This window comes from Montipora foliosa, chromosome 3 (genome assembly GCF_036669935.1).
Source record: "Montipora foliosa isolate CH-2021 chromosome 3, ASM3666993v2, whole genome shotgun sequence".
NCBI lineage: Eukaryota > Metazoa > Cnidaria > Anthozoa > Scleractinia > Acroporidae > Montipora > Montipora foliosa.
In genome coordinates, this window is record NC_090871.1 from 27,180,790 (window position 1) to 27,208,289 (window position 27,500).

Below are 27,500 nucleotides of genomic sequence, written 5' to 3' on the forward strand. Positions count from 1 at the left end.
TCTACAAACTGACAAGTTTAATCACTTACCAAACACTACATGTTTTCCATCTAAAAAGTCACATTTTGCACATGTTACGAAAAACTAAAAAAATCAAGAAAACGGTGGTGATATTACCTAACTCCGCTAAAACGTGATAGAGAATAACTGTCTACAATGACACTGAATTGGGTGTCAATATACATGTGATAATTGAAAGGGTAAAAATCTTGTAAGTAAATTGTCACAGGGGAACGAAAAAACACTTTTTAAGTTTAAAGAAACAGGAAAAACAAAAAACAAAGGAAGAACAAACAGACATCATGAATGGCAAAGGATGAGAGCGTAATGGTTGATAAAAAAGAACCCTCACAGTATAACTCATAAATTCAAGAATGAAAGTATAACGTCAACGATATGATGAGCGGTATACATGGATTGCATGAAAGCCACGAATTAATTTGAACTGTGGAGAGAATCACGTTAAGATGCAGATGCTGTGATCATTGCAGTTATAAATGTTACTCATTAAGCAGTAATAAAAGGAAAGTCTGAAATTTTCAGGCTTCCCTTTCGATGATCTACTTAATCTTGATACTGTAAAAAGAGATGTTTACATGTAATCAACATATGTGACAATTTTCGGAACATTAATGTGCACTTTGTGAGAATCAAGGAATTATGAAAAGAGCAAACTAATGAACAAAAAAAATCGGAAATACACCTGTACAGGTCAAGATTCCTTGATCTTGGCCAAGTTGACTATTCCTGTTCATTATAAAGTTATTGTCATCATGATATTAACATGATTATAAAAACAGGACACTAACTTACTTGGCATCCATTGGAGTTTGGGCCACTATTTGCCTGTAGGAAGTTCAAAACAATCATTATGATTAACGTTACACTTTCCTTGAGAGATCGGATGTCTAAGATACAGTACACGTACATGTCCAATTGTTCACTTTTACTTTCTGAAATACATGTGTGAGGGTGGTAACTTACCGGTACTTTTGAGCGGTACTGTAGTTGAGCATTACAATATAGAACGTAACTTTAACAACTCTTGTTGAGGAAATACAAAAAACTAATGTCATAAAGAGTCTCCTAAACTCTACTCCTAGAAAAAAAACATACATTACAGTCAAACCAAGTGAAGCGTACCCCTTAAGATTGCATTAATGAAGTGATTATTTGAAACTTGAACCCGCTAGTCGTTTCAAGAATGCAATAATGAATTGATTATTCGAATATTGAACTCGCTCGCTCGATCCAAGAATACGGCTAAATTCGCTAACGGCTTCCGTTTTCGAAGAATCAATTCACTGTTGCGACTAGTAGGTTTCAAACCTACTAGTCTTTTCTAGAATGCAATACTGAATCGATTTTTCGGAAACGGAACCCGTTAGCCGTATTCTTGGATCGAACGAGCGAGTTCAATATTCGAATAATCAATTCATTATTGCATTCTTGAAACGACTAGCGGGTTCAAGTTTCAAATAATCAGTTCATTAATGCAATCTTGAGGGGTACGCTTCACTTGGTTTGACTGTAAGGATAATAATACACAACTTATGATATATAAAAACAAAAACAAACAAAAACAAAAACGAACACAGAGAGAGCATTATTTTCTAACCATAGAAAGAAGACCAGATGTATCATGCTTCATTTTAAAGTTTTCATCAGCAAAAGCAACGTCTCCATAGATACTGGCAACACCTGTACCATCACCCTGAGAAAGGAAAATAATATATAGAGTAAAAAATAATATAAAATTTATAACAACTTTCCCATTTTATGATTATCATAACAAAATCAATCAAAAGCGACAACTGAATCTGTTTCACAGCAGTTACGATCTGATGCTCACTACCAAAAATTAATGCCTTAAACATTTTCAAGCCCAAAAGTAATTTTTACATTAGTTCTTTGTCAAACTATCATTGATTCTCTTTAAGTGCTCATGCAGCACTACCCTACGAGCAAAGTCTCCTTCAACCTTCCTAGATAAGTCGGAGAGAGGAAGGAAGAGTCTGTCAGCCTTTTTGGCATTCTTTGATTTGCCATTCATCCAAATAAATGGATGAGTCAGTCCAGTTTCGACCTGTCAACCCTTTTTTATTTAAATTTTTGCGCATGACCAATCGTCACGCGTCATCAAATCACAACTTTCCTTGGATCAATTTTTCCTTACGAAAACTGAATAAAGCTCAAAGAGTGTGGCTCTTGTCAGAATTTTAAATAATTTGAATTATTTAACAGAAGAAAGTGCAATGCACGAATGACTTGTTTTAAGGGCTGTGCAACCCCTAGTAGCAATTAAAACTATTAAAAAAGCCTTCAGGCTGCATGGAAACTCTAACCTATTCTCCCCAAAGTGGTACCCTCAGATTTTAAATTGCTCTGGCTAACAATGTGCCAGACCAGTACTTTACTCAAAACTATAGGACTTCTATAGAACCTTATAGATACAATTAAATTTATACTCTCGTAAATAGCTTTTTATAAGTACTGTCTTTCACCAGGAATATTACATGTATTGTCCAATCATGATACATGGCTGTACATCACAGATGATGACTGTGCTTTGCGAATAAAATACTCACATTGACAAAATCACCTCCTTGAATCATAAAATCTTTGATAACTCTGCAAAAATATAGATAAGATATAGATTTAGCCAAGCCTAAAAGCAGAGCTCCCGTTTCTAACCCCAGGAAGCAATGTCAATAGTGTATATGGAAATAATAATGCTAATTCTGCATAAAGTACAAAATTAATCATCATTAGTGTATTTATAAGCTTACAGTTTACAGTCACTGTGATCAAACACCTCTGAGCTGACAGCAGTAAACAAACAAGTCTTGCAAACTATAACCAACAATTTTAATCAACAACTAAAACTGATTCAGAAATTGCACGCACAGTAATCTCTTTCGCAATTCCCTTTGACTGATAATCTTTTCACCCTCTCTCGTCACATATGACAATATGAGTAGAATTTCTCCATTTAATTTTTTTTTCGATGTCAGAAAATGGAAAAGTTGTCTCTCCCCTGCTAAGTACTGTCTTTGTGCATAGAGTCGGAAAACGGCCGTAAATTCTCTCCAGCGGGGTAAGAGGGTATTGATTTTTGATGGGAGAAAGGACTGTCTCCCACCCGGAGTGGAAGTAATTTGAGTCTCAGGCCGGGTCGCTAAGCTAACTTTTGACCATTGGAGTAACCCGAAGATTGAAGAAAGCCTTTCGATGGCTTAAAACGAGAAAGTTTTGTGAAGATTCGACGCCAAGCAAAGACCACGGAAGGAAAAATTAACTATCGTCCGTGCTCTACCCGGAATTTCGAGGCGACTGGAGCTGCTGGAGAGAATTTACGGCCGTTTTCCTTCGGCGGATCCGATCGACTGCAAACCGGTTCTTCTAAAACTAACAGGAATGGGCGTAAATCGGCTCAAAGACCACACAGGAGGAACTTATTTTCCCCATACAAATCCTAATAAATATGCAAATCGTTCGAGTCATGTAACAATGCAAAGGTCATCATAATTATAAAGAGGTGCTCATACATGTATATCGAGCCTGGGCGACCTATGGTTTACTCGCGCTAAAGGTAAGATGCTATCCACGCAAGCTGTAGGAGAATAAAGAACTACGTTTTGAAGAGGTGAAAAGCAAGGATAAAGGACCTATGTTTGCCTTGCTATGGAAAACCCGGACTTAAAATGTTCTGTGCTTCGCTTTATTTCAAATAACCGTAAAGAACACCACCACGAAACTAAAGACAAAAGTCGAGAACAACAATGGCTTTAGAGCTCTTTCTAGTGCTGTTTTTATCTTGCTGTTTAATAATTATGACTTTCCTTGCATGCAAAGTAACATTTAAAATCATGTTCTTACGTAAGTATATATAAGTATATTAAATAAGTTGGCGACCAAAATTTATGATCTGGCGACCAAATTTTTCCCGTTAGTCGCTAGCTGGATCCTGAGCAAAAAAAATTAATTTCCAGCCCTGCTATGCTACCAGCCAGCATCTTGTTTACATGTAAATGTTTATGTTAACAGCAAGTATTATTTCTCCCTATAAAAAAAAACGCATGTAAGCCCCCTTGATGAGTCTAATGTATGTAATTCTTAAGGCAAACTTTGTGTTTAAATAATTTTATTGTTTAAATAAAAATAAAAATAAAAAAGTAGCAAGTAGTCTTGAAAGATAACTACAAGCAAGCAGAAAATAGTTCATAAAATTTAAAGAAGCTGCCTCAAGAACCAGTCAAAGCCAGGTCCTATCAAGAGGCAATCAATAAGTACCTCGTGGACAGCGTTGAAGAGGAAGTACCTCGTGATAAAATTACAACCACCAGATGGGCGCCCTGTGCTCTATATTCCACATCACACAGTCATAAGGGAAGACAGTCCAGCAGACAACTAAGACGCGGGTTGTGTTTGATGAATCTGCGAGGGATAGTACTGTGGTGTGTCTCTTAATAGCTGCTTACAGCTAGCCAGGCCCTGCGTTGCAACCAGATTTGGTTGGTATACTCCTATGCTTCCAAAAAAATAATGTGGGTATCATGGGTGATATAAAGAAGATGAAGCATCACGAAACCTTGAGGAACACTTATGTAAACTTGATGACTTTGCTTCAGAGAGAGATCGAGTGTATGAAACATTGAAATTACAGTAAAGTATGGCTGAGCTTATGCGGCAAGTAGCTTTCAAATTGACGAGAATGGTCTAGCAATTCACCTGAACTTATGCAGGCGATACCTGAAAAGGAGCATCAGTCACGATCTGATTGAGCTAGAGAGTGATCTACCAGAAGTCTGTCCAATCACATCAAAGCTTTGGGTTTAAAGTGGAATACGAGAGCAGACAGCCTTGTCTTCATAGTTTATGTGAACTGTAGTAAGTCGAGATCAGACAGCTGGGGAGTGCATACCAGTACTTTATTGCCCATTACCGAACAAAGCTATTTGGGCAGTGAATGGCACCTCTTCCTGAAGACAGAATCTAGCCTCCGCCATCGTTCGCCAAATGAATGTACATGAAGGTCTGGATTTTGCCGGTCCTTTGTATTTAACTGTTGAAGACAGTGGTAACAAAGTCTACATCTGTTTATTTACACGTACATGTACTTGTGCATTAACCCGTGCGGTACATGTAGAGTTGGTGTGCAACATGACTGTGGACTGATTTCTCCTTGCTTAGCGACGCATGATTGCATTAATTTTTTACAAGAAGAGGGATGTGTAGCATTACATGTATTTGGTCTGATAATGCAAAAACATTCAAAGCTGCTACCAAAGAGCTAAAGCAATGTTGGAGAATGCTAGAATCTGACCAAACTCAAGTTGCATTCATTCATTTGTGTGAAAGGAAGATTCAGTGGAAGTTCATCAAGGAAAGAGACCCCATGGTGGGGTGGATTTTATAAACGCCTTGAAAAGAGTGTTAGCTGACACAGCTGAAACAGTCGTCCCCTTACTTACATTGGTGCAGACCTTGATAACTATGTACAGCGTGATTACCCCTGCACAAATTCTGATTGACAGAAATCTAAGCATCTATGACTTTTTAAATTAATTTAAGACACTCGTGTTTCGGAAAGACATCTAGAGCCATGCAACACTAAACGTTTTTAGTATCACCAGAGACTTAATTGTCAATGGATTTTGGAGGCGCTGGCATGGCGAGTAACTGATTCTCTGACACCCCTGAAGAAATGGTACAAAATAATTGTGTATTAAATGTTATTGTAGAATGGATGGTTTGATTTTAATTAACGTCCACAAAACATGACCACCTATTTTCACGAGTGAAATGAGACTTTCCCTTTTTTCTATTTACTACCCTCTGTTACATTAATTCGTAAACAAAATCAATAACTGGTCAATATAAAATGTGCAGACAGTGACAAACCTGTGGAAAGATGCTCCCTTATATCCTTGAGGAATCCCATCCTTTCTGTATGGTAAACAGAGATTAATTAAAGCCAGTTGTAAACAGTAAAGAACATGGAAATGCCATTAGTAAATGCTAGTACAAATGTGTACAATGCACTTTGAATTATAATTATTATTAAATTTCTGCCTGATTTGGCATCTATAGTTTGAGGCCTTTCTCAAGTAGCCACTTTAAAAAAATCAAAATGAACTTTACATTTAGCAAAAATGTACCCTGTAACCTTTTTTTTCTTTAAAAGCTGTATCAAAGGTGAACATACTGTAGAAGGACGTACATGGTACTATGTAAATAGATAACGTAACATATATTGCACATGAACTATAGGTTGACTTTTGGCCTGACTTGCTTTTTGCTCATAAGAGCCACTCCCACTTTTTTCCTTCTTTTTCCCCCCTTACTACATAGAAAAAGGCAAAATACAGTTAGGGCCCAAAAAACATTCAAAAATACTTGAAATATAAGCTTAAAATACATAATGCTCTGGTATCAAACTGTACAGTGTATGTTTAATATTCAAGAGGTGTTCAGAAGTCCTTGATGTATGTAAATCAACCACGAAAGGCACAGAAAAACGCCAAATAAAAAAAGAAAAACGACTTTTAAGTGCTGCTATAACTTTTTATTTTTCTTTGGATTTCAAAACTATGTTAACTAAACAGTAAGTGACCCATTTTAAGCCTTGATTTCAAGCCTTGATACCCCGATATGGTGTCATAATTATGTGGGTTGAGTTTGTTGGTTCTCTACTCTGCACTGAGAGGTTTTTCTCCGGGTACTCCAGTTGTCGTCTCTCCTCAAAAAGCAACATTTGACTTGATTTGTGTCAATAATTTTGTTGATTTCAGTTTGCATATATACAGTACCCCCAATTAGTTTTCCAGCACTAGAACAACTCGACCCTTAAATAAAGTTCCTTTCCTTTCCTTTCACTCGTCCATGGTAAAGTCTGCTACGAGCCTAGAAGGCCCATCAGGCCAGCGCTTATCTCCGGTTTCTGTAGCATGAAGCGACTAGGAGTACGTATTTCTACTCCCCCCTGGATAGGATGCCAGTCCATCGTAGGGTTACCCCCAGCATTAGATTCCCGGTACCCAATTTTATACACCTGGGGGGGAAAGAGGCATGGTAAGAGTAAGTGTCTTGCCCAAGAACACAACACAATGTCCCCGGCCAGGACCCAAACCTGGACCACTCGATCCGGAGTCGAGCGCACTAACCATTAGGCCACCACACCTCCCATGAGGGCCACTAGAAGATCTTTACTCTGACCATGTATGTCTACAGCCTGAGACTATTAATAACACTCTTACTAAGCAATGGGGAACCCCTTATATGCAAAACCTAAAATGAAAAAGAATGACTTCAAGTTGTCATTATTGCTAAAATACAGTTGCTGTGAAACCTCTCACCTGTATTCACCAGTGCACAGTTGTCTACAACGGAAAGACAATGCTATTATTTAGTTTTATACTGTTTTTATTTTAATTTTTACAAGACTACCACATTGGACATTCCAGCATTTAAGAAATAATGCCATTTACTTGTCCCACAGTCCACTCCAATAGTCCCTTCAATGGTAAACCGATCTGTAACTTAAGTGACTTAATTAATATTATACATTTAGCATCTAAATCGATTCTACTCTAGTTAGATTGTTTCCTGTAGATTACTTGAAAAGTGCGTAGCGCTACATTGCTGGGGATACATAATTATTGTAAGCTGAAAAATTACATGTGAGCATGAAAGAACTAATGTAACTTAATACAGTAAGGTGGACAGGTATATTTACAATTGAGACCAGGACAAACTCAGACCAGTATGAAATTTTTGCAGTCGTTTACATGAAATCTGCACGAAATGCTTGGTTCCTGGTTTCGAGACGAAATGAATATATCTTTTGTGTAATAAATATTTGGCTGACCCAAAAGCATACAAGCTTTGTTATCATTTACATGAGAAAAGTACGAACTCAGACCAGCGCAAGAATTTCTTGTCTTAGTCAAGCAACTGAACTGAAGTCAGACAGGCCTGAGTTCATGTCATGCCAGTCTTATATACATGCATAAAAAAAAATGTACAGTGTATGATGGCTGATATGAAGTCTTGCCAGTGTGAGTTCCTCCTGGTCTCATGTACATGTAAATATCCCCTTAGATTCCCTGATTCAACGACATAATGTGTGTTGACTTTAAATTGTTACTCAACAGTTACTCTGCTCCAAGAGGTTTTTCTCCGGGTACTCTGGTTTTCCCCTCTCCTCAAAAACCAACATTTGATTTGATTCATTCTGATTTCAGTTGATTTGTAGTCTCCCCAATGGGCCATTTCCGAGTCACTGTTTGTCTCAGTTTCAAAGTGAGTCTTGGTGCTCAACTAATTTGTAAGGGAAATTTGTTAGGGAGTTAAGAATACGCAACTCATTTCCATTTGAATGGTTGTGCACCTGGACTCGCTATGAAACTGAGGCATGCAGCAACTTGGAAATGGGCCACTACGTAGTAGATTATAATTTCATACAGCACTGCTTGGTTTCACTGGAGGGGAGTATTACCCAATAATCAACTTTTTAAAAAATGGCCACAACCTGTTTGTCGAGATGTCACAGACGAAGAAATAAATAATTAAGAAAATTCATATTTTTTAAATAATCACCTATATAAGTATATACTAAACCCTGCTTTACCGAAATGGTAGAAATGCTGCCAAGGGGAAGGGAGATGTTCAATTACGCTTGCGGTAATTTAACCATGGTTCATGTGTGGAATTGAAGGGAGATTTTAACAGGTCTTGGGCAGGGACTCTACAAATCATGGAACAGTTTAATAAAAGGACCCCAACTGAACCTCCTTCTGGACCCCACTGGAGAGAAGAAAGATTAATTTTTGAGAATACCAAAACTCAACAGGCCATTCTTCCCAAACTTCAACCTTTATATATATTCAACAGCTTATGACTATTATTTTCTTCTCTCGCCTTTGATTCTTCTTTTCTCATAGCAATCAACTCGTAAGAACTAGACATCATTCAGTCATTAATTGATGAAACCTTGATTTGATTGGTTGTACATTATCATAATTAAACAATTAATAAAAGCTTATCGCCTAAAATCACCTAACGTAAAAGATCATTCTCACCACCTTGACGTCAAACAGAAACATGGTATGGTTACATTCACAGACGTACATGTAATTTAAAAGTTAGCGTGACTTGTCAGTCGATTTTAGCCGAATCCCGATTAAAAAGAAAATCACAAGTTAATAACATAAAATTACAACAGGTTGCAAAATTTCATTTAAAAAAAAACACCTTTTCTAGCTTCCAATACCTGCCGTATCTACAATTTAAACCTTTCCCACTTCCCTTCCCCTCTCCCCCTTTCAAAGTTGACTGTTTAAAATTGCAACAATTTTTTTGCAAAAAGGGGGGAGGGGGGGAGGGGGGCTGCAGTGTGAGAGGTAATAGGTAAATCTATAACGCCCCAAGAAGGTGAAGTGTCTCCACTATTTTTGCAACTTGTTGTAGCGTCACACAACCATATTCAACTTTCACTATAAGAAAACCATAGATGGTTTTCACAGTGACATCATCAAATTCTAAAATCACAATAGGAAGGGTCTTCTGAATTTTTATCTAAAAGAGGTTGAAGTTTCCAGTTCTGTGAAGTCTGTGCAGCATTTGTCACCTTGCATGACACCATTTGGAAAAGTCTATCCCTATGAATCTCAGCAGTTTGAGCCTTTCAAGTACATTAGGAGATCTGTTCATACACATGTATTTTTTCAGACGTATACAAAACATGGACCCCAGGTCCATGGACCCCTTCATGGACCCGGTCCATGGACTACCCCTGTGGACCACCCCTCATTTTGTAAGAAAAATCTTTAAGAGAGAGAGAGAGAAGTGGTCCTTGCAGTTATCTGGACAATTTCTGCAATTTTCTCTTATAGACACCTGAAAAATTCAGGTGGAACCCATGACCCCTGCGATGTGAGGACGGTTGGGTGCACTGGTCAATTTGTTGGACTCGTTTGTTCCGGTGAAGGACTCGATGAACGAAATGAATGTATATTTGAAGTGCGGGTTATAGACGAATCCCTTTGGAGCCACCAATTTGAAATAGATGGTATATAGGTGTCTATAAGAGACAATTGCTTGAATCAGTAGACCATAAACGTGATAAGCGAACAACAGCCGGCAGCCCTATATTCCTGTTAAGAATGAGAGCAGCAATTTGATGTCATAAGCGGGTGTTTTTGTCTTTTTTGCAGAAAAGGTAGCCTGTATAGATCGTAGTCTATATACTAGATGTTAAATGCCGTGACATAGGTTGTAGTCATGGGCTCCAGCTTAAATTGTCCAGATAAGTGCGAGTATCGCTTCTCTCTTTCGTCCGAAGATTTCTCTGCTTGTAACTTTACAAAATAAGGGGTGGTCCATAGACCGGGTCCATGAAGGGGTCCATAGACGGTGGGTCCACAGTGGTGGTCCATGGACCTGGGTCCATGTTTTGTATACGGTCCTATTTTTTTCTTATGAGCGAGCAGTAAACACTTTCATCGCAAAGTGAACTTCAGATGTTTTTGTTGATTACCAGCCACCATATTAATCGGTGGACCACATGGCGTCTCCATACAAAACTCTGAAAAGTTGCGTGAAACGCTTCGACAAATAAAATTATTACTCCGAGACAATATATCGCACATATCTGAGAATTAGAGAGGTGGTTAAGAGATTTGTTTCCTACTTTGTACATGTACAACATTCCAAGTTCCTGACATTTTTCATTGAACGATTTCGACTTTGTTTTTTTGTTTTGTAACAGTGCAACCATTTATCTAGTTTGAGAATGCAAAATAACTCCTCCATTCGCGCATAACTACAATTCCTTGGTGTGCTCTGATTTGAGAGCTGCCTCGTTCGTTCGCTTCAGACGCACTCACTGAGGGAGCAACAACGGTGAATAAAAACCTCCACTTAATTCGTCTCGGTTTTTATTAAACGATATTCATCTCGCCTTCGGCGAATAATTGTAAAGTATTACATACTAATCTATTTATCTATCTTGAATGTTTTATAAAATGGAAAAAATGCTTTAACTCAGTACAGTAACTAACAACAAAGGTATAAGCTAACCTCATATTCTCTGCCGTTTTCGGAACAACATCTGCAAAGAGTTCCATCTTCATTCTTCCAACGTCCTGAACATAGAACAAAGTATGTTGAATACAAACTGTTCAAGAGATCAAATTTACAATCCCATCTTTTGCAAGACAAGATTAAGTTCACAAACCTGTCCTCCGATGGAGATATCGAAAAATACAATGGGATTTTGAGAATTTGAAACACTTATACTACTTGAAGCTTCCGCCATTTTTAAGAACTAGAACCCAGACTTTCGTCCGCGCAAATATTATTCCTCTTGTGTGGGGTTGTTCATCGAACTGACAACTTTAATTCATTTCAATGGAAATGTAACTGCTGAAAGAAAAAAGAAAAGCATTTTTTTTAAGCATACCAAGAGAAATTAAGTCAGTTAAGGTGGAAAAAAAAGGTTTTTTTTGAAAACAACTTTCACCTATGTGGGAGAGAGAAGGGGAACACGTGTATTCACTTAGTAACCACTTCTCTTATCCTGCTCGGCCTCGTCCATGTGAGTAGAATTTTCTTTTAAATTTAACTTTTGCAATAATGTATGACAACAATTATGATATATTTCGAATTCAACCCTAAAAGATCAATGTGATCTTGAGTATTCTGGTTATAAAATATGGATTTTAGCCTGGACAGTGGAAAGTATCAGCACGGCCGTGCGACTACCGATTAGATGTTCCACTAAAATGCGTGAAGAACTTTAGTTAAGCTTATTAATTTCTTTATATTTATTAATGTAATGGTCGAAACAGGAAATTTTAATTTCTTTTGTGTGTCAACAGTAGACTTAATTTTCGTTTTTTATTCACTTTGTTTAGATTTGTAATTTAATTTCAAATTAAAATGAATAACATTCAAAATGGTTGGTTTTCGGAAAAGAGTGACCAGTGGCCCGGACAAGCATTTTCTCTTGAGGTGGAAGAGATTTTGTTTGAAGGAAAATCAAAATATCAAGATATTGTAGTGTTCAAAAGGTAAGTTTGGTTTGTCTCAATAAACGTATGGACTACATGATTTTTGGGTTTCATAATTTGGGTTGGGGGCAGTGGACCAGCCTAAGGACTGATTCAGATGCCTTCCTTTTCATGAGCTGAACTTAATTTGAGTTTCGGCCGACACAGATTAAGAAAAGGACACCTCTTGATTCAGACGTTGAACTCAATTGGCCGATCCACAGCCGTTCCTTATCCATTTCGAAGAAAACCAATTCATTTTGTCAGCGCTTTTTAAGTAGAGGGCAAAATATGGTTTATGCATTAAGTTCAGCACATGAAAAGTTGATGCCCGAATCAAACCATGCTAAAGCCAAAATTCCCAGCTAGACCGTAGGTGAAAAGAACGCCTGAGCCATTCCAAATTAAAATAGCCGTTCTTAATTGAGAATCAGACGGCAAACTTCTCATGTACTTAATTCAATGTATTAAGTTCGGCTCATGAAAATTACGGCATCTGAATCGGACCTAATCTACCACTGATTGTATCCCATAATCATGTGTCGTCATGAATGCTGAGTGAATTTGTTGGGTTTTTACCTTTTTGCTCTGAGAGGATTTTCTTCACCTAAAATCAGCTTCACAGGTTCAGAAAACCAGTGTCTCATTTTATTTGATTTTTAGTCTTAGAAGCTTGAGAGTTATTAAAAAAGTGATTGTAATAGTAATTGTTATTACACCTTTGGTCCCAAGCCCTAACAGAGACAGCGATAAGGTTAGGGCTGCCTTTTTGAGAACACACTTTGGGATTTCTCGTAAAAGACATTTGATCTGTGATACTGTTGTTTAAATAGATTATGTTATGGGTGTTGTTTTCTGGGTTCTGGTATCTGTATTTGGAACACTGAAGCACTGTCTGCAAATTAATTTCTTCCCACATCTGAAGGAATTTGGCGATTAAATTGTTGATGTGTATGCATTATTCATCTTGCAGCAAATTCCATGGGAGAGTTCTTGTTCTTGATGGAGTGATTCAATGTACTGAGAGTGATGAATTCTCTTATCAAGAGATGATCACATTCCTCCCTCTTAATTCACATCCATGTCCAAAGAAGGTGAGGTGACTAATATCTAGCATTTAATGATCGACCACTTTGCTATCCAGTTCCTTTAAATGCAATTATTGAAGCAGTTTAACAAAGTTGACAACAAAGAGCTAGTGTTACACTGGTCTGGGCCCATCGATCATCTAAGAACAATCAGCAGTGTTTGGCAAAGGCGCATGCTCATTCAGTCGCTTATCCACCTGGCCATTTTGCCACCCACTTTGTACTGTCCTAAATTTGTCTAGTTGGGTTTTTGCTTTCCCCCCTCCCCTCCCTACTTCTACTGTTTATCAGTGTGGTGGATGCCCTTGGATGCCTGGCATGGGGGCTCATGGCATTGACATGATCCCTGCTCTATTTCATAAAATTGAACAAACCTGCCACTTTGAGTGATGGTTGAATCAGCATTTTAGTGACGCATTGACTCCTGGGACTTGCAACATGCATATAACAGATTTTACTCTGTCTAATGTCAGACAATTTTACTCAATTCCCATGGCAGCAGGTTCAGGAGTCAATGGTTTAACTCAACCTGACTACATCCACTCAAAAACTGCATGTGTCCTTTAATAAAGATTTTGCATGTGGTAATGTAAGATTTACTTCTTTTTGCATGTTAGGTTCTAATTGTTGGTGGTGGTGACGGAGGGGTGATAAGAGAGGTTTCAAAACATCATGCTGTTGAAGCTATTGTTCAATGCGAAATAGATGAGGTAAGTAAAAAAAAGGGACAGGGAAAAGAAGCTTAGACATGCAGATACTGTACATGCTGAAAAAGGTTATGGATAAACATAGTTGTATGCTGTTGATGAATTGTTTTTTTTTTTTTCCCGTGATATTACGTATCTAAATAACTTGATTATTTTTTAACTATCAGGGTTTTCAACATTCTCGTAACATAGCAGACATACTGTATTTCTGAATGCACCAGAAGAAATTTTTGTGCATTACAAACGTGAGCTACACGTACCTAGGGGGTGTCTGGAGCCATGCTCCCCCCCCCCCCCCTCCCTCCCAGGCAAGGCTGGAGTTCACTTGATTTCTCTTTAAAAAGTAACTAAAAAAATTACAAAAAGAAATTTAAAGCCCCTCACATATTGGCATATTTATTTTGTTTGAATTTCCATGTCTGTAATGCACCTATCAATCACCTATCAATGTTAAGCCTCAGGGAGGGGGCCCAACCCCCCCCCCCCCCCATTTCTCCCTGGGGCTTAACATTGATAGGTGCATTGATAATAGCGCATTTAACGTGACTTCAATAGTTTTTCCCTGAAGCAGTTATGGAAATATCACTTTTTTTGTCTCTATATATCTTGAGATTTTCTAAATATCTCAAAAAAATATCTCAAAAAAATATCTGGATATTGGTGTCTAGGCCTATCTAGACTCTTATTGACAATGGCAATTTATACAATCAGATTGTGAGATTACAACCAATTGTGGTAAAAGTTAAATTTTAATGTAACAATTTTCACTTTGCAGAAAGTCATTGAAGTGAGTAAGAAGTATTTGCCAAGCATGGCGTCTGGTTTTAGTTCACCAAAGCTGACCCAATATATTGGTGATGGCTTTGAATACATGAAGGAACATGAAAATGAATTTGATATTGTCATTACCGATTCATCAGACCCTGTAGGTATGTTTCCTTACAAGAAAAGCTACTTTTCTTTCTATACTTGTATAAAAGAATTATTTTCATATTAGATGAATTCGGGTCATATCTGGGCTGAGACTAATTAAACCCCTCGAAAACCAAAGCCTTGTGGGTGGGGCCAAGGACATGAAGTGGAGAGAAATGTCCCTTTGGATTTATACCGCCAGAAGGATGACAATTCAAGTCCTGGGAGCATTCGTCTCCTATGATGGGCAACAAAGTGAAAATAAAATACACTAGACACCCTTCTTGCCACTTGGAGTGTTGGAAGCTCTTTCACGGTTTGGTAGAGCTCACATTTATTTAATACCTTTTATTATAATTATGGCAAGCAATTCTCAGCCTAAATGAAGCACTCAAATTGGCTGGTTTCGGTCAGGATTTTACAGTTATACAAACCAATTTCATGGAAACGGTCTGTTTCTGTATTTTTTTTCTCTCCCGGGAAATTCAAGTTGCGTGAAACACAAAAACTTTCTTATATAAAAAGTGGAATTTAATTTTCTCATCACAACAGTACAATTATAGCAAGCAGAATTTTATTAGTTTTGAATGAAGGTTGGCATTCAAAGTTCGCTGATGGAAGACAAAGATTACAAACATTCACAAACCGGTGAAGTGTCCGATCGCTCAAAGAAACGATGCCATATAATGAACAACTTACTAACCTCACTTGCTCTGGACAAGATTGGGCGTCGTTTTTGTGCGGACCTTGCTACGCACAGACAGTACTGCCATGACCACAGGCCAAGATTCCCCAGTACGGCCCTTGCGCTCTTTTAGTATTTTTATAGCCTGCAAACAGGCTTTTCCATTGAAAATGGCACACAGTCAAAATATAGGGGCTTGCTTACTAGTTTCAAAACTAGTGACCAAACCCCTACATGTACATTTTGACTGTGTGTCATTTTCAATGAAGGAGCCTGTTAGCAGGCTAGTATTTTTCTATCATGTGTGATCTTACATGCTCAAATTTTTCTGCCGATACAACTAGGTATTGGGTTTTATAACGGCTAGCCTTAAGAGTGTTTTTCTCCTCTTTCAACTTGAAATAACTTGTGCAAAACACTTTCTTTAAGGTTGTACTTTTAGAATTGTAGTGAAATATTAAGATCTAGCATTGTATAATGGAATAAGCAAAGTTGAATGATGCAATTTATTCCATTGTGAAGATGAAGTTTCAAGAATATACTAAGTACACCTGGCATGTTTTGAGGTTTGGTCTGTTCAAGAATATTGTTGATTAAACTGATGTCTGATATATGATAAAACCTGTTTGAATGGGGTTAATTAAAATGTTGATTGGGCACCTTTGCCACCCAGATTTAGAAAAGTTTGGAAAGCACGTAACTTAGATAAAATTCCTCATTTGCAGAAAAGCTTCTTACACTTCTTTGGAAACTGACATTTCACTGTCTTTGAATTCAGCATGGTGTTACCGGTAGCATATGGTTTACTGCCTCAACTTTCTGATGACACATTTGGCAATGAGAGTCATGCTGTGTTCTGTCTGTATTTATTATAGCACTGATTGCATTTATTTCTTTGCACCGCCACCAAGAGCCCCCCTGTCTCCTCCTTCAGTCAATCAGATACCCTTGTTGGAGCCACATCCAGGTCTAAATCTATTTGTCTAAAGAATTGCCCATGACCTCTCTTTTCCTTGTAACTCCTTTAATCTGTTGTCCATCTTTCTTTTCTTAAAAGCGATAGTACTTTCCAGATCTGTACACTCTTTGCGTTTTGCTGCCTTCTCGACGCTTGGAAATATGGAAGAGACCCAATCATGCCAGATCCACGTATTAATTCCTTGTATCGTACGGTATTGCCACCATTGAGTTTTGATTTCAGCAGACCTATGTGAGTCCTTTTTTTGTCAGGCATTTGGCTTCCAATATCTTCAGTGAACACCCACACTGTGTGGACAAGTGACTCTAGGCCCTTTTCACTTTTAGAATAAAGTTTAAAGTGCCCCTGTGATAAAAAAAAAAAGCACTTCCTTTTTTCTTCAGATTTTGAAAGTGTTTTTGCTTAACACCTGACTCGCAAAATTTGGAGCTTTGATTTTTATCCAAGGTCATTTACTTTGAGTGTAAGTTTTCGATTTGTCTACTATTACTCATGGTTCAAAACAGACCGACTGGACCTCAGAGGGTTGGATCCAGGGAAAAGTGACGTCAGTTAGTCACTAGCCTAAAATTTCAGTGTGTGAATGCAGCTTACATGTATTACATGACTTTTGTATAATTATATGTGCAAGATACAAGTTTAAAAGTCTGAAAGCCGAAAGCTCCTGTGCTACATATTAATTCTGCAGCGTACACGCATTGTATTCTTAAACTAATGAGCCTTTGACGTCATTTTCTCCTCGATCCAGCTCTCTCAAGATCTTAAAGTTACATGTAAATGGCGGACCTTTAAATAGGAAAATTCCAGTTTAAATAAACAGGTGTCTTTTTGAAATCAAAACTTAAAACTTTGGTCGCTTAGTGTTTAGTTAACATAGTTTTGAAATCCAAAGAAAAATAAGAATTGATTTTTTTGGTCAGAGGAGCACTTAAAGGTCGTCTGTGAACATTAAATTCGTATGCAAATCTCTACTTTCTATAAAGTAGAAGGGTCAATGCAATCATTGTAATAACAAACAAGATGGCTGAAAGGGCCTCTTCCTAACATACAGTATTCCTCTTTGGATGTGCACTCCTTCAAGAATACATATGTACTTGAGCCTGACGTTAGTTCTGCTCTCGATGCAGCTGTTTCATGCTTTCACTCAGTATAGCTTCTTCATATTCTCTGCAATTCCAAAGATGTTCAAACATTCTTCTAACCACAAATGAGGCCCAATATCATTGGCCCGGCTTTCTTTAATCAATCGATGTCATTGTCACATTTTTTGGTTAGTCCTTGCATGCCCTAAGACCATCCTGTTGTTGTTGTTGTTGTTATTGTTATTGTCATTATTAATTTTTTTTTTTTTCTTAACAATCATTGATGATTAATAATTACAAATTATTGCTACTACTACTTAACACACTTTTTCATTATAATACTTTTATTCTTTTAGGTCCTGCAGAATCATTGTTCCAACAACCATATTATGAACTCATGAAGAAAGCTTTAAAACCTGATGGCATTTTGTGTTGTCAAGGTACAAAGGGAACTGAACTGCTCACTGACTTTCCTGATTCTCGCACTTTTCAGTCTTTGAAGGGAAAAAGACGACTGTTGAATTAAAAACGTGTTTTTCTTTTCTTTCTTCAGGTGAATGTGTATGGTTAGAGCTTCCTCTCATCAAGTCCATCCTAGATTTCAGCAAGAAGCTGTTTCCAGTTGTTAATTATGGCTTTACTACGGTACCCACCTACCCATCTGGACAGATAGGATTTATACTGTGTAGCAAAAACAAGGTTTCTTATCTATAAATTGCTTACTTGTTGGTTGTTCAAAATATCGTTGAGTGTTCAAAATATGGCGATGCAAAATACAGAGTTTTAGCACCGATGACGAGTACGACTACGAGTACGAGATCTGAAAGCAAGTTCCAAGGAGCATACGCAAAGTCTCAAATCTCGTACTGCGGACTCGCGGTACGACGAATTTGAAGTGAAAAGTCGTAGTGGGAAAACGAGTTAGACCGTCGGCCGTAAATTCGATTTAATTTTATACTTTGCTGGTTTTAAATGCGCTTTAGACTATTTCGTTTAGTCCCAATCGATAATCGATAATCGAGGTTCTACTGTACAGTAACGTACATACATATTCATTTAAGTTTTGTGGGGAAAATAGGATATTGGCTCTGATTTTGCATATGGGCACCGTTATAACTGCTTTCAGAACTGTAGCCCGTGTTTGCGCTCGCCGTGAAGTAAAGAAACGAAGGAAGGAAAATATCTATTTTTTTTACGACAGCTAATTTTTTTAGCAGATTTATCTTGACAGGAACTCGATAGACTGATTATTAGTGGTTTGCTTTTATTTGCTTTTGCCACGGTAGCCGCAGCTTTACTCAGAAAAGCCGAAATCAAAGGTTGGAAAACCGACTTCTGATCGAAATTCGTTCAGGTGTAAGCTAAACTTACCTTTTTTACAAGTTTCCATCAATGAGCTAAGCAGTTTTAATCTCAATAGATTGACTCTAAACAAATCGCAAAATAAACTCACACTTGTTCAAGCTTCTCGTAAGTGTGGAGAGTCTTCTACCCGAAAATTGACCAGTCATAAAATTTCTTTAAAACTATCATGCCACAAGGTAACGTGATGTACATCAAAAAGCACAGAGAATTCTTCGTGATCGATGAAGGCCATTTAACAGGCCTAAGAGAAGTAGCTCTTAAACATCTCGTAGCGCCATTTTTAACATAACGCGCTTGTAGCGCTTTCAGCGCTTTCAAAAACTTTTTATACTGAACGTGAAAGCGCCCGCTAGCGTTGATTAAAAAAGGCGCCAAATTATTCTAGTACTCGTTTTTTATGTATGGCGTAATGCTTAACCTTATTTTTTCGACTATGGGTACGACTACGAGAACGAACTAAACTCGTATTCATAGTCGAACTCGTCGTCGGTGCTAAAAGTCTCTAATGTTGCAAAGGAGCAGGGCTGCCGTAGTGGTGAAATCATTCACCTCCTACCCGGGTTCAATACACAAACTTAGTCGGGTCCAATACTGTTTACGGTCCGTAAACAGCAGTAAGCATGCGCGACACAGAAAAGTCAGCTCATGAAAAGACCTAATATAGATGTGCTATGCTTTATTCTGTAAGTATGTGTGAATAAAAACCTTGAACTGTGCTGACCTCTTACAACCACAACCTGACTTCTGCTTGTCGAGTCGTCTTTACTTTTTAATTGTCAATCAGACTATTGTGACTTTGCTAATTGGGTCAGGGGTCGGAGAAATTACCTTTGCTTAACCATTTCGGCCTCTCCTTCATCCCTAGCTATTGGGGAGTTTAGGAAATGACGACTGCTGCGGCACCAGAAACGTGACATAAGCAAAATGGTGACGTGATTTTAGGTACTGTAGCCAGGGTTGTCTTCAGTATTTCTTGTTCACGTTGTACAATATAGGTGAAAATTCTTTAACAGGATTGGTACGAATGGTTTGAGAGGGAAAAAAACAACGAACGATTCACCGTTGAATTTTACGTTGCTCATTTGGTTATTTCACGTTGTTGTCTTTCGTCGAGTACAAAAAAAAATGTACTAATATGCGTGCCAAACGTTCAACAACCCATCGTTCCTCTTTACACCAAGAATGTTGCTTTCTAGCGTTTCTAATGCCGTAGCCCGGCGTCTTGGTTTTTAAAGTGATTGTTTTCTTTTGCCGTTTTCAGAACACAATATTTCAAGACCCCGTCACATTGTTTAGTGAGAAGGAGGTTGAAGAAATGGGACTTAAATATTATAATGCAGACGTTCACAGAAGTGCGTTTGTTTTGCCACAATTCGTAAGAAAGGTAATTAAGATAATGATAGAGGATGAAGTCCCTTGGTGATTGTTCACACTGTACATGCAGGAAGAATGTTGTATGCTCTAGAAAAGTCCTAGGAGGTAAATCACCTTACAGCAAAAAATGCATGAGAAATAGGAGGCAGGCGTTTAAGGGAGGGGGCTGGAAGAAAATTCTGGGGTGGGGGAGGGGGGGGGGGAGACGGGGAAACTTATACCATATCATTTATTAACTTAAGCTCGTACTGTTATGTGTCTCGTTTTACAAAATGGTAATGGTAATGCATATATATATTCCATTTTCTATTTACATTTTCAAATGCTCTTTACAAACAATCCAAAGCTTCCAACCAATTTGCATGTTCTTGTCCTGGGTGTTTTCTGAATTGAAAACAAGTAGTTAGACCCGGTGGCATTCAGCTCTTTTATTTCGCCAATTATGAGCTTCAGTAACCATTGGTGTGCCTAGCAAACATTCCCATTTAAACGAGAAGCTCCGATTTTCCGCTTTGACTGGCGGGGCGAAAAGAACATTTGCTTCGCACCCCAATTTCCGCACAGCCAGAATGCGGAGAAATCTTCGCGCGCTTCGCAGGCTATTTCGTACCAAATACAGTCTAACATAACTAAAAGCAAAATTAAGGTACATGTAATTCATTAGTATTGCATTGCGCATCCCTACTGCGCACGATTTTCGCGTCAGTAGCGCGCGCAAATCCGCGCGCACATGTGCACGTGCGCATACAAAACGTAAGAGATTTCGCTCAAACTAAACCCGATAGCGAAATAAATGCTCCTTTTCTCTCAAACGAGCACGGTGACCCCCGATTTTTTTTTCAGGTATTTGCTAAGAACAGTCTAATAAAGAACGTATTTGAAGAGGAAAAAAAGTTTGATAGTAGAACATGATTTTTGTTGGAAAACAGTTCCGTACTGTGTGTATTTTATCCAAGGCGAGGACTTCAAGCTAACCACGGAACTGTCCCAAAAAGTACACAACCAGGGAATCAAAGTCGGCGTAAAGGAAGCATTACTGTTTATGTAAATAAAAGAAGCTTTATTTTCAAAATAAAATTTTGTGTCTTTGAAGTAACCAAGACTTAATTCTGTATGAAGGTGATTCGAATTTTTAACGCAAAAACAGTAAAAATACGCCATTTTAAGAGCCTGCTGACGCGTAAACAAGCACGGTGACCCCATTTTTTTATTGCATTTTTTTAATGTTCATATCATGAATGTTAATTATGCCAAGTTTCCAAAAAAGTTTGATAGTAGAACAATTTCAAGGGAATTACCTTAAAGCAATCCTTACTGGATATGAACGCATTAGCGCAACAACTTTCGGTATTAGCGAACTGACCCGGTTTGCTCGAAGTTTGTTAGCTCTCAACAGGTATAAAGATCACGACCTTTAGATTTTCATACCCTTTAACCAATGGTAACAAGTGATATGCATGGGTCTGCTTCGAGTACTCTGTCCTGGGGCCTGGTACCTGAAAGCTATTTTCAAGGTAACTAAAATGGATGACTCAGAACCTCTCCCGTCTTAAGATATAAACGGAGTTTTTGGAACGGGACCCTTGACATCACGAAACGATTGATTGCTTGTAGGTGGCAGGGCTATTCGTTCAAACCTCAATTGCTCACTTGTATTTTTCTTATTTAATTTCTTTGTAGGAACTTTCATCCTGATCATGGATAAAGGGCGCAGGGATATAGTCTTTGCAACATTTCCGCTTGACTGTATACATACTCGAGTCGGTATTTTAATTAAACTACACAAAATATCGAGATGACTCATACGGTGAAATCTCGATTTAAGTACCAGGGGAGTGAGAAAATTAGTTAGTTATATCGAGATTTCGTTACATCGAAAACCTCGTTATAACGATTTTTTTGAGCAACAGCAGAAATGTTTCTTTCATCGAGGTATAGTTAATTTTTTGCAACCATATTGTAAGAGTTAAGTTGCTCTATAGAGTACCCAGCTCTGAATTGTGATTTGTTAAGATCTGTGGCTACAATTTTCAATGCACAAAGCTGCGTTGCCCGTTAACTGAACAGTATATGATATTTCAGGCTTTCTCAGGATACGAGTTCTAGTCTGCTTATATAACATACTTAAATAATCGAAAACTATTTTAAATGCTAGATAAAACGTTTTTGGTCTCTTTTTGACATCATCATTTGTTGTATTTTGATGTTTATTTGTTATATCGAGGTAGATTTTACACTTGGGTCTCCAAATTGTGTTCGTCAGGGACCGTTCATTTTATATGGGGTAGGGGGGGCTGGTGGATTTTTTCCTCCTGCCCCCCTCCCCCCCCCCTCATCAGAGTAATTTTTTGGAAGGGCCCCCCCCCCCCCCCTTGAATAAAAAATACATGTGGTGTTAAAAGTTACTGCAGCATTCAAATTTCGTTTTGTTACATTTCACATAATTTATTGAAAGAAACCTGAAAGCTAGAAAGCTGCTTTTAACAAATCACTCAAAAGAATGAAAAGTCAATTTCTGCTCTTCTTGTTACAGCTCGTCCTGAGCGTGTTGTAGCTGGCCGCTCGTCTGCGTATTCCTCATCTGAGGCGATAAAAGCAAGAACGACATCATTTGAGTCGTCTTCAGAGTCAGGGGCATCACTCTTGTAGTCATCATCAGTTTCCTCTCCCTCACTGCTTTCATCACTGCTGTTTAGTTGACCTGATTCATTCCTGCCTCCCACTTCGGCTTGTCCAGTTCTGAGAGTATTCATTCGCAAGAAGTGTCCCATAATTGTCTTCACTTTGTCATTCTTGTTGCTCTTCTGATGCTGTTTTAATAGCCCATGATGTTTTAAGTATTTGTTCAATTCTGCCACACGGAGCTTTTTTAGCTTGGTGGCATCTTCACAAAATTAGCCCAATGATAATCTTCATAGGACTTTTCTCTTGCCTCCCTACTTTCCCTTGCCCTTTCCTCCAGTCTCTTCCTTTTTTTGAATTCCATGACCTCAAGATGCTGGAGATAGTCAACCACAAACTTTGGTTGCACAATGAATTTGTCTCCAAATCTAGCTACGCTCTCTGGGTTTTAGTATATTTGTTATAAGTAAACGAGGTCAATTTTTTCCTCAATTTGTAAAATCTCTTATCCTATTTTTAATCTAATTTTTTCGTCCAACCCCCCCCCCCCTTTTCCTTCATTTTTTTTCGGCTGGCCCCCCCTTTCAAGCCAATTTTTTTTTAGTGCTCCCCCCCCCCCCCCCAAATCCCACCAGCCCCCCCTTTCTCATAATAAATGAAGGGTCCCTTATAACGAGTATTTCATTTCATGGAGGTTCGTTATATCGACGTTCTGTTTCACCTTACATTTTGCTTTAACTTTGACCGGGCTGAGGAATTATATTCATTATATCGAGGACTTAGTTGTATAGACGTTTCTTAAATCGAGGTTCCACTGTAAGAGTTTTTTCACTTGAACCGTGCGCAAGAACTTTCAAATGTTGTGTAACAACGTCGACATCCATGTTGTCTCGCAGGTAGTACGCCGAAACGGTGACTGATCCGTACGCGCACTGTAATTGGTCAATTTGTGAGATGGCATTCTGCACTGAGTCCGGCACCCTAAATTTAAGAGGTTTTTTTTTACTTGATTCAAAGATCGTCATCGAGAGATGTGATAGATGTTTTACGAACCTCGTTCTCTCAAAAAGTAGCGCCAGTTTTTTCAGTTCATTTTACAGCCCAAGTATGAAGCGGATAGACAATAAAATTAACTGGAAAAATGAGAAGTACTAAGTTCAGCCTGGTTTGTGAAAATAGAGGTTCATACGGACGTTCGTACTGTATGTCTATCTATGCAGGTTTTGTTTTCCCTAGATATCGACTTTGGATGCAATTTTTTTTTTCGCTTTCTTACTATTAGTTCGTCAAAAGCACACTTGCTATACAATGAAAACAACATACAGGACACTTTGAAGTTAACCATTTTAATCGTTTACTCTTGGTTGAAGAACGTGTATACGTGATTCACATGCAGAAATTTTATTGTTGTTCAACAGTGGAAGATGAGTACCGGTGTCAAATCCTCTGTCATTTACCTATCCCGTCATTAATATTTACCATATCTCATCCTCAGGCGGTTAAATTGATTGGTTAATCTCTCGGGGGTCTGCTGAGCCATGGGCTCAGGCTCTTGTTTCCTTGGTAACAAGCGCTCCAGTTTGTCAGCCACCTCATTCAATCTCACTCCTCCGCGTTGTAGCTCTTGTGAACCTATTTTGATAAGGAAGCAATTATAATATAATTACACTCGCTGAGTTCTCAAATCAATGCATGGTTGAGTTGAAGTCGCCAACTGTCTTGTGGTCGTGAATCGTGACTGTTTTAGTGTTCACTCTAGAATAGCTAGCATACATGTATCCACGTTTTTGCAATGTGAACGTACACGCTTGCCTGTCTCAGAGAGAGATTTAAATTCGGCTTTCTGGCTAACAGCAAATGACAACCTTTTTGCCGTTGGTGTGTCCCTTAATCTCAGTGTTGAGTAAAAATACTTTCCTCAGAGGTTAAGTCCGTGAATCCCCGAAAGGAAAGGAATGTAACTTTATTTTAAGTGTCCAGTCGTTCTAGAGCTGAAGCACTAATTGGGGACACTGCAAACTGAAATTAACAATTATCACAAATCAAGTCTAATGTTGGTTTTTTTAGGAGAGGGGAAGCCGGAGTACCCGGAGAAAACCTTTTGGTGCAGAGTAGAAAACCAACAAACTCAACCCACATGTGACGCAGGATCTGGAATCGAATCCGGGCCACATTGGTGGGAGGCGAGTGCTCTCGCCACTGCGCCATTCCTCTCACAACTGCACCCCTGAGCTACCGTCAAAAAATGTCATTACCAGGGTTAGTGACATTTCAGTCATCTCCATTACAATAGGCCATTTTCGAAATATCAAATATTCAGCTTGATAGTGAGGCAGTGAGGACAAAAACAATAGAAACATGTTGAAATGAATGTGAAAAATAGTTCCATATCATCCGCTTTCATTTGTGTTTGTCCTCAGAACGTCTCTTTCAAGCTGAATTTTAATATATCTAAAAAGGCCTATTGCGAAACATGCATCTTTTTGCGTTGGCCGTGTAGCACTTATATTTTAAACAGAATTAACTGAAGAGAGTGTAGTGTAACGTGAAGTGCTAGATTTCTATCCCATATGAACGATGTGAGCGTTAGCCTACTGATGGAACTGGGCCCACGCAAGGACAGAGAAAAACTCTGACCAGGGTGGGAATTGAACCCACGACCTTCGGGTTAGATCTCCGCCGCTCTACCGAGTGAGCTACAAGGTCAGACGGGAGCAGGCCGTCGGAACTGAAGATGGCCGTGTAGCACTTCACGTTACACTACACTCTCTTCAGTTAATGTCGTCTCATTGGTTTTCGTGAAGAACAATGAAAAGCGTCTCTGATTGGTGCATTTATGTTGGCACGAGGAGTGAGCAGGCGTCATAAGTTCAAATAGCCAATCTTTGACTATAAGAACTACACGGCGCATGCTCTCCCACATAGAGTTTCCCAGAGCCTCGGGTTCATGCGCAGTCATAAGATCTGAGGCTCTGGTGACGAGAGTGCTTTCATGTGCTAAAAATTTCTCAATAATATAGTTAGGGTTAGATAATTTCAATCGAACAAATATTGCGACTTTCGAGAGGTTAAGCATGAGTTTTACGGCCAACGGGAAACGGCAGGTTCTTGCTTATCATAAAAAGCGTGACAATTCTCTAATTTTATCGTGTCTCGTTCCTTTGAGACGTTGCTTGATACCTGCAGCTAACAAAACAGAAATGAGCTAATTTCAAGCAGGGTTCTTAAATTTTTGGCAAAACCCTAATTCCACTCCGACGTTTGCCTAACCTCTCTTTTATCTGAGAGGCTTTCCCTCCAGAAAGTTTTCTTTGAGAACACTTTATACTCGTGCATGGTTTACTTACGGGACTGGCAGATTGTGAATTTCGAATTTTGCGCAATGGACGAAGACAATAGCCCATTTCCGAGTTGCCGCATGCCTCAGTTTCAAAGCGAGTCCTGGTGCACAAACATTCAAATGAAATGAATTGCGTATTCTTATGCAAATCAAACTCATTTCCCTTACAATAGTTGAGCACCAAGACATGTCACTTCGAAACCGAGACAAACAGCAACTCGGAAATGGCCCATTGTGTGTTTTGACAGCGTCTGAAGTTAGTCACCCCCTTTTTGAACTTCGAAATAAAGAAGTAGAGTGAAGTCCATAGCAAGCATGTATTAGTTCGAATAAGCATGGATTTTCGGAGTAACTGAGTTCGAATTAAGCATAGTATAAAGACTCAAAAAAAGGGAAAAACCAAAGGAAATGAACGTTAGTTCCAGGGAATTTGAAATTTCTGAGCTCGAAATAACGGAGTTCAGCAGTAAGTCGATAATTTTTCCTGCGACGCAGATTACGTAGTGGACTCACTTATCTCGTAGACAGCGTTTCTCCAAAGTCCGCCGCATTTTTCTTCTTCAGATTCGGCAGCAGGACACCGCGTGAGACAGTCGTTTTGGTCCTCTGCCAATCCGTAAGCCCTTTTATGTTGCCTTGAACACATGCAGAACTTGGCATCTTGAATAGCTGCATAAGCGTAGTCCCTTGATTGACACTCCCCAGCGCATGACCGCACTCCAAGCTCGTTGCGTTTGATTGGAATCATCTTTTCGAAATCGCTTTCAAGTCCGTCCCGGTAACATCCTTTGTAACGCGCATTAATGACTGTGCGCTTCTCATCTACAAAGAACATGATGTGGTCATGATATGAATGGGCGACTTGTTCGCAATCGGGGCAACAAATAATGAAAATGATTAACTTGATATTCAAACCTCAAATGAAAGGGTTCTAGCTTCGAACTCTGGTTCTGGCATAAAGGTGATCATCATCGTAATCTGTGTTCACTTTGCTTTTATCTACTCTCTCTGAAAATCCCTACAACGTGATCACATGTTATTTCCAAAAAAGTGCGTAAGCAGCTTAAGGCTTTTGCATCTGTATGTGATTGGCCTTCGAAACATCGTAGTGCGCAGAAAAAATTGGGGATAGTTTTGCATGATCGTTATAATTTGAAGATTAGAATCATCTTTGTTACTATTTTCATCGCCCTACTTCTCCTTTATTTCACTAAGCAACAGAAAAGAAATCAACTTAATATGGATAGAGGCTCGACGAAAACCTACTGGTTTATTTAGTTCCAAGGTTCAAAG

General features: G+C 38.6%; 3 protein-coding genes across 3 annotated transcripts in view; 1 reads left to right on the top strand and 2 right to left on the bottom strand.

The window, feature by feature from the left end:
* The window catches only part of LOC137997212 (peptidyl-prolyl cis-trans isomerase H-like), a 13,680-nt gene extending 2,298 nt beyond the window's left edge, over positions 1 to 11,382 (bottom strand). The window contains exons 1-8 of the mRNA XM_068843084.1: positions 11,240 to 11,382; positions 11,083 to 11,147; positions 7,359 to 7,382; positions 5,905 to 5,949; positions 2,589 to 2,631; positions 1,619 to 1,714; positions 814 to 846; positions 30 to 84 (exon numbers count right to left, since the gene is read on the bottom strand). Coding sequence (XP_068699185.1) covers positions 30 to 84; positions 814 to 846; positions 1,619 to 1,714; positions 2,589 to 2,631; positions 5,905 to 5,949; positions 7,359 to 7,382; positions 11,083 to 11,147; positions 11,240 to 11,320 — 442 coding nt within the window. The 5' untranslated portion in view covers positions 11,321 to 11,382. The remainder of the gene's footprint in view (positions 1 to 29; positions 85 to 813; positions 847 to 1,618; positions 1,715 to 2,588; positions 2,632 to 5,904; positions 5,950 to 7,358; positions 7,383 to 11,082; positions 11,148 to 11,239) is intronic.
* An 84-nt stretch (positions 11,383 to 11,466) lies between these two features.
* On the top strand, positions 11,467 to 22,479 carry LOC137997210 (spermidine synthase-like). The gene is made up of 9 exons (XM_068843082.1): positions 11,467 to 11,599; positions 11,919 to 12,074; positions 13,027 to 13,147; positions 13,759 to 13,851; positions 14,624 to 14,777; positions 17,863 to 17,946; positions 18,060 to 18,205; positions 20,133 to 20,255; positions 21,926 to 22,479. The coding sequence occupies exons 2-9, from the start codon at positions 11,944 to 11,946 to the stop codon at positions 21,938 to 21,940; spliced, it is 867 nt and encodes a 288-aa protein (XP_068699183.1). The 5' UTR covers positions 11,467 to 11,599; positions 11,919 to 11,943; the 3' UTR covers positions 21,941 to 22,479.
* Positions 22,480 to 24,194: 1,715 nt separating this feature from the next.
* Positions 24,195 to 27,500, bottom strand: part of LOC137997211 (uncharacterized) — a 7,799-nt gene continuing 4,493 nt past the window's right edge. Inside the window, exons 4-5 of the mRNA XM_068843083.1 lie at positions 26,721 to 27,029; positions 24,195 to 24,499 (exon numbers count right to left, since the gene is read on the bottom strand). Of these exons, the coding sequence (XP_068699184.1) occupies positions 24,336 to 24,499; positions 26,721 to 27,029 (473 nt within the window). The 3' untranslated portion in view covers positions 24,195 to 24,335. The remainder of the gene's footprint in view (positions 24,500 to 26,720; positions 27,030 to 27,500) is intronic.

Bases quoted from the DNA above. Each gene is read 5' to 3' on its own strand.
- LOC137997210 (XM_068843082.1), top strand. From the start codon at position 11,944: ATGAATAACATTCAAAATGGTTGGTTTTCGGAAAAGAGTGACCAGTGG. The intron at 12,075-13,026 runs GTAAGTTTGGTT...TTCATCTTGCAG, and splicing joins GATATTGTAGTGTTCAAAAG to CAAATTCCATGGGAGAGTTC. The intron at 13,852-14,623 runs GTAAGTAAAAAA...TTCACTTTGCAG, and splicing joins TTCAATGCGAAATAGATGAG to AAAGTCATTGAAGTGAGTAA.